This window comes from Myotis brandtii, unplaced genomic scaffold (assembly GCF_000412655.1).
Source record: "Myotis brandtii unplaced genomic scaffold, ASM41265v1 scaffold684, whole genome shotgun sequence".
In the NCBI taxonomy this organism is placed as follows: domain Eukaryota; kingdom Metazoa; phylum Chordata; class Mammalia; order Chiroptera; family Vespertilionidae; genus Myotis; species Myotis brandtii.
In genome coordinates this window covers 1,510,322-1,517,179 of record NW_005370673.1, presented here as the reverse complement: position 1 = coordinate 1,517,179, position 6,858 = coordinate 1,510,322, and the positions used below count along the sequence as shown (strand labels likewise).

The 6,858-nt window shown below is 53.8% G+C and overlaps 1 protein-coding gene across 1 annotated transcript in view; it reads right to left on the bottom strand.

The window, feature by feature from the left end:
• Nucleotides 1-2,135: 2,135 nt before the first annotated feature.
• SPTLC1 (serine palmitoyltransferase, long chain base subunit 1) overlaps nt 2,136-6,858 on the bottom strand; it is a 91,115-nt gene continuing 86,392 nt past the window's right edge. The window contains exons 13-15 of the mRNA XM_014529506.1: nt 6,162-6,279; nt 3,635-3,708; nt 2,136-2,315 (exon numbers count right to left, since the gene is read on the bottom strand). Coding sequence (XP_014384992.1) covers nt 2,222-2,315; nt 3,635-3,708; nt 6,162-6,279 — 286 coding nt within the window. The 3' untranslated portion in view covers nt 2,136-2,221. The remainder of the gene's footprint in view (nt 2,316-3,634; nt 3,709-6,161; nt 6,280-6,858) is intronic.

Below are 6,858 nucleotides of genomic sequence, written 5' to 3'. Positions count from 1 at the left end.
ATAGCAAGTAGGGAAATAAAGTGTAAGTATTCTCCACAACATAATCCATAGAGTAGGTGTGGCTATGGATGGCTTTATTTGCTGTCTTCATAAGGATAGTTCGGATGGAGATAATCAGATTTAGGTGCCTATCAGCACCCTCAAACACACTCTATTTCTGGGACGAAGGTTTTATGTCCACAGGAAAGATGGCATCAGGCCCACACATCAGAATACTGTTATTTCAGATGTAAAGATGCACCTTTCCCATCCACATTACCTGACACTGAACTGCGTCTTACACCTGGTGGCATATCACAGACAGCAGCGCACACCTGCGCACCTGGTCCAGCTGGCAGCGCGCAGCTGGTGTGCTGCTGTCTCTGTCCGACTTGCGTCGGCTGCTTTCCTGTGTGCACCCTCACTGCAGACAACAGGAAGGGCAGCGCGCAGCGCCAACCCTGGCCCTGTGCCCGGTGGACATGGGCTCCCCATGTCGCAGCCGCCGCCTCTCTCAACAGAGCGTCCTTCCCGAGCACTTCAGAACCCTGTGTTTCTGGAAGAAATTCGGAACCTGCATCAGATTTGAGTGTTTTCCTCAGCATTTTGCCTAACTGACATTTTTTGGCATTTACATTATTGGATTGTGGTCATTTTACAGAAATAATTAAACACATTATTTTTGTTTAAAATGTTGGTATTTTTTGAGGATTGAAGTTAAATAATGTGCTCTACCATCTTTCCCGGGAATTTATACTTTTTAGAAGTAGCAATAAACACAGCTGTTACAATTTTGACTTGGAAAGTACAAAGCAGTTTAAAAGTTACTATCCTCATCATTTATAAACTAATGGTTCTTGTATGTTTGTAGTTCTATGTGGCCAAGGCTTAAATTAGTAAGAAGGTAGGAAATTTCAGAAACATTATTGAAATTATGCAGGCTCCAGACATCTGACACCACTTTTCACAGTACTAAGAAGTTAATATTTTTCTACCTCACCCAATTCCCACAAAAATAACATCCTAGATTTGTAGAAAAGTAAAATCAAGAGAGTATTCTGTTGAATACGTTACATACACAAATATACTCATTATCAGGAATGTAACTTTATTTTCGTTAACAAACAAACAAAACAGATTCACCTGCGAAGAGCCCTGCACCTGTGAGCTGCAGCAGCAGCCACGAGGCCGTGTGGACGAAGTACCTCAAGCAAAACCAAAACCACATTTTAAAAAGGTGTTATTTTAAAGGATGAACACAGATTATAAAAATGACATTTCTACAATTTCATTCCTTCACTGTTAGTAAGAGGGGAAAAAGGTTTAATACTTATGCAACATGGGTGCCTGCAACAAATATTCACACCACCTCACTGGGTTTGCTAAGGGAAAACAGCTGAGGTACAGCTTCATAATGTAATTTTTAGTGCTTTATATTGTTTTTGGATATTTGGAATCAATCAACTGAAAAGAAAAAACTTCTCATTTTCCTTAGCTTAGACAAAGCCTGCAGTTCTATGTCCCTAGGAATCCATTCACAATATTCTAGAACATCGAGGGCATGATTCACAGGATCGTCACAATAACCCTCTTCCTAAAACAGATTAGATCTCCCCGTAATAAACGGAAAGGTCAATCATGAAAACAGAATAGGATCTGATTTAAATTCTCACACAGGAAGTCTAATGCTATTCTCTGGGTAGAGAGGCTAAGACTAGCTGTCAGAAATGGTGTAACGGCAATACTTAGTGTTTGTAAGAATTTTAGGATTCAAATGGAATGAGAAGTTTATAATAACTGCACAGAAGTGTTCCTTTGTATGTTAGCCACACTGAGCGCCCAAGGCGCAGCCTGCAGCGAGGGGCGGAGCCGGACCTGCACTGGGCGCTCCCTCGGAAGCCCTGAGGAGCGTCCAGTCTTCACCAGGAGGGAGGGACGGTAACTGAAGCTCCATTTTTAAACAATGACAAGAACAAAAGGAAGAATATAAAATACTAGTATAATGAACATTTAGATAGCACTAAACAGCATGATTTCACACAGTTGTATGCTTTCACCAGTTTTCCTTAAAAAACAACCATCAGTTCCTGGGCTTTTAGATGTTTTCTTTGTAAAAATAACCAGCATCCTTCGCATGGTCATGCCGAGGCCGCGGTCACCGTGCCCGATGCCCAGTCAGTTGGTGCAGGCCTCCGACGCGTGGCGAGGCTGTGTGCTGGCGGCCAGCCCTGAGCCTCCGGGACTAGACCAGGACCGCCTGGGCTACCTCCTTGATCGTGGCCGCAGCTTTCTCCAGCTCCTCCTCCGTCTGCTCCACGGTGACCACCACCCTGATGCTGCGAGATGGGGAAGGACACAAAACGCCCCCTGCTCAGCCTGCCGCCTGTTCTCACCGAGACAGCAGGTGCGGGTGGGACAGGGCCCTCTGACCTGCAGGCCCCAAACATCTGACACCACCTGTCACCGGAGCTTGTGGCTCCTGCCTGGACGGTTAGTGTGTCTACTCCACGTGACCTGGCAGGGGGCTCCGCCCAGCGACGCCAGGAAACCGGTCTTTTACATAAACTACTGCTACAGCAGTCCCAGACCCCAGGCCAAAGTTCCAATTAATGGACTGTCTGGTTGCTCCTGTCGTAATTCATTAAGTCACGTGGAAGCTCTACAATACTTTGCAGCAAGGCAAACATTTTCAAATTTGCAGAAAATTGAAGACAAATAGCTCCTCTGAGCAGTTCTACCTCTGTCCCCTACAAACATTTACTGTATCGACTGGACACATTTGCTGAGCTGCACTGTGCTGGGCATGGAGCCCAGGGCATAAGGCCAACACGGCCCCTGTCCTGACACTCAGTCACACCTCTGCCTGGGCGCAGCAAGGAAGGAGGGCAGCGTCCTAAGGGTGCTTGTGAGCTGTTGCTGGGGGCCTGCAAACCCAGCGCCCCGTCTCTGGCTCCCATGTACGAGGCCCCCCGGGATGGCTCCAAGCTCACTCCTGCTGCTGCCTTTCACGCCCGAGCTCTGGCTCCCACCTGCACCCGGGGGCGCCACGCCACGTACACTCTACTCCCTTCTGGAAGGCTCCATGCCCACCAGGTCGTCTGACATATTCGATTTTCTGGGCTCAGCTTACACGTCAGCTGCTCTCGGAAGCCCGAGTCCCTCCCAGGCCTACTTCTCTGTGACCTCACTGACCCCATGCCGTGCCCTGCAAACCATGCCCCAGCGTCTCCCTCCTTCACTGCACTGGACGCGGACGGGGGGCGGGGGGTGGTGGTGGTGGTGTGTTAAACCAGGAGTCCAGGCGCATCCCCACGCTGGCTTCCGCCCCTCCGATCCCGCCACTGCTGTTTGCCTGGGTTCCATAAGGGTGTGTGGACACTGCCGCACACCGTGTGCTGTGAGGGTGGGAAGCACCTGCCATCTCAGTTCTTGGGACCTCAGACATTTCTCAGTCAACTAGGAGGGCATTGTGAGTCCTGGGGGCTTTTCAGTTAGAATGTGAAAACATCTAGTTTGAAAACAGACAACAGCCGATGTACTCTATTTTAATGATAAACATTCTTCCTCGCCCTTTCAAAAACTTCAAACCATGACACATCTCACCCAGATGTTAGAGAAGGAACAAAAGTGAGGCCATACTTCAACGTCTACCAACCTTGGAGGCGGGAGGCACTTCTCTTCTCTCTCCAGGTAGCGCGCCTGGGTGAGGGCGATGCTCCGGTCCATGCACTGCAGGAAGAGGGCAGTCAGCCACAGCAGGCGCAAGGGGCACCCCTGTGGCAGGTCTAGCGCCCGGTCCGATGCCAATGGCTGGAGACCAGTGAGGGCAGCACCGTACGCGGAGCCCTCCACCACCCACCACGGCGGGAGCCCGCGTGGCCAACAGGACTTAAAGATATGGCTGGAGCCACCAGAGACGGAGCGTTAGGTTGACTTCATTGACATGCAAACGGCCACAGTAGCTGGTAGTCATTTCAGACAAAGCAGAGTTGGGACAGGGGCACATGCCAGCAAAGCCCGCAGGATGGACTGGGCCTGGTGCCAGCAGAGCGTCTAGAAAGGGCTCGGAGCTCAGCTCTCTCTGACCGCCTGCTCCCCCTGGCCAGTGCCTGGCCCGCCAGGCGGCTGCACACGTCTGAGGCCGCTCTCCAGGCCGGCGTCACCTGCTGACACTTTGGAACTGGGAACACAATCTATCAAAACGAAGGCAGAATGAATCAGAGGAAGGGAGCGCGTTACCGTGGTTTCTTCTTTGGGGTGACGAAAGCGTTTGGAGTCGAGTCAGACTTGTAAAAAAGAGCACATGGCGGCACAAGGAGTGACCCGTGCGTGGCGGCCAGGCAGCCGCAGGAGGGGCATTCTCTCAGTGTCAGGGCAGGGTTTCTGAGGGGCAAGGACGGGCACCCGGCAATGGCACGGGCTGATCTGCGTCCAGAAGTGGACACCTGCCCGGCTGCCCCCAGCCTGGCTAGTCAGAAGCATCCAACCCACCTCAGTGTGTACAGACCAACTCGACAAACCCTGTTAGTTCTACAAAGCTTAAGGCTCACAGCTCCAGTCTCCTGTCCCTCAGGCACTGGGAAGAGGGAGGAGGGCGGGACCGCCGGCCCTGAGGTGGAACCTGTGGCGAGGCACCCACGTGAGAGCTCTGCCCGCCTCCCACATGCGCGTGGCAGACAGTGCCATCCCCAGAGCCCGCCCTGCTCCCTTGCCCGCCCACCGTGGCTGGAAGACAGCCCGCCAGGCTCTCTGCTAGAGGGCGATCTCGCCGCCCTCCCTCCCGTCTTGTCTCTGCAGGGACAGCGAGATACACGGCCGGAGTGGGGCTCTGGTCCCGGCCCCAGGGAAGGCCCATGTCCCGCACACACACGTGCAGAGAACGGCGCCGTGAACCCCAACGCGGTTCCAGGCCCACTCTGCAGCGGCCACTCCTGCCTGGGAAGCTAACTCACCGCACAGGAAGGCCCTGTGATCGCACTGACCGCCTGGCTTGTCCCTCCGGCTGGTGTTTAAGCTAGAACTTGCTTTGGTACCACGGGGTGCTGTCACTCCTCCTGTCTGTACACTTATAACAACACCGAGGCAGGCACTGGCTGACAGGACGCTGCTCCCTTGAGAGCCTGTCTTTTTCACGTCTGTGGAGATGTCTGACCGGAGGGGACAGCTGTGACACTGCCTCCCTCGGCAGGTGAGAGCACTCCAGCTTCATCAGGGACCTCACGTTCTGCGTCTGGTGAGACCGTTTTTTAAGAGGACTGACCCCAGATGGCCAGATTGCAGGAAGCTGTCCAGGAACCTGTGGTTCCAGGTGATGTGGTACACACACCGCAGGACGCAGGACATCTGAGGCAAGCTGTGAGCCAGAGGTGGCCGCACACTGCGCCGATCCTGAGCAGCCACACGGCAGCTGGCAGCCGGCAGCCGGCAGCCATCACACTCACTGATGCCGGGCGGAGGGATGCGGAGAGAGCAGGTGGAGAATAGCGTGCAGCCCGTCTCACTCCCGTGTGTGCTCCTGATGGAAGTGCAAGGCATGCAGGCTCTGGAGCCGTAGGGCCCCTGGGCATTTCTGCGGGGAGCAGCATGGAGGGAAGTGGGGGCGGGGTGGGGGGGCTGCTGAACAGAAAAGGGCAAGTGGTCTTCCCCAGGGGTCTCTTCTTGGTTAGTAACCGAGTTACAATTAGTAGTAAACTGCCTCTCAGACATTAAATACATTGACACCCAACTTAGCCATGGCTACCAAGTGGCCTTCCGTTACGAGGTCACTATGGCCTGTTCCTGAGCGATGCTGGGATTCACCCTGGCAGTCAGCTGTCCAGTGCTGCCTGGGGTCACTGCACACCATGCGGCCCCACCACGTGTAAGAAAGCCTGGTGCTGTACATGGTGAGCAAAAGGGTTTTCTGGAAGGTTAGTGACTCAGTAGAAGCAAGAGTATTTTACATGTGAATACAATGTGGCCCAGAACACAGCGTCCTCAGTGCAAGCTGAAACCACTAGCGGCGTGAGCTGTCCCTGTCAGACATGCTAGACTCAATTGGGGACGAGCACCATTCCGTGAGGGGGACCACGCTCTTCCATTCCCCCAACCCCGGGGCAAAGAGAGCTGTGAAATGACAGAAAAGGCTGCTCGGGTCAGGGAGGCGTGGGGCAAGCAGAACCGCTGGGAGGGCTGGCACTCACCTGCCGGACGATCTCCTGCAGCAGCTTGGCATCCTGCTCACGGGACCCAGTGCTGGCTTCCAGCTGCAGGTGGAAGGCTGGGGACAGGGCCTCCCCCACCACTTTCAGCCCAGAAATGCTGGAGGGGAGACACGCACAGTCAGAGCCCCACCCCTGCCAGCTTGGCGTCTCCACACAAGTAACTGCCCACGGTCTGCACTAGTGCACGCCACTCACACTGACTGTTACAGGAACCTCCGGAGGGGGGATTCCGGTTCAACCAAAGTCAAATGCATGCTCTGGCAGTGCTCGCAGGCCAGGACCCCGCCTCGCGCTCCTGCGAGCGGGCTGGGAGGAAGGACCCGGCTGCTGGACACCTCTGGGTCACATGTCACAGGCTCAGGTGGCTCCTCATGGGTCCTGAGCCCCTTGGCCTCCGCCCTGCTGTTTCCTCTCCTCACCTGCTCTCTCCCACTCTCCGGTGGCCAGCGCTGGTCGCTCCTGGTCTCAGCTGTCACTCCCAGTGCAGGGAGGGGCTGCACCATCATGCTCTACACCAGTGGTTCTCAACCTTCCTAATGCCGCGACCCTTTAATACAGTTCCTCATGTTGTGGTGACCCCCAACCATAAAATTATTTTTGTTGCTAGTTCATAACTGTAATTTTGCTACTGTTATGAATCGTAATGTAAATATCTGATATGCAGGATGTATTTTCA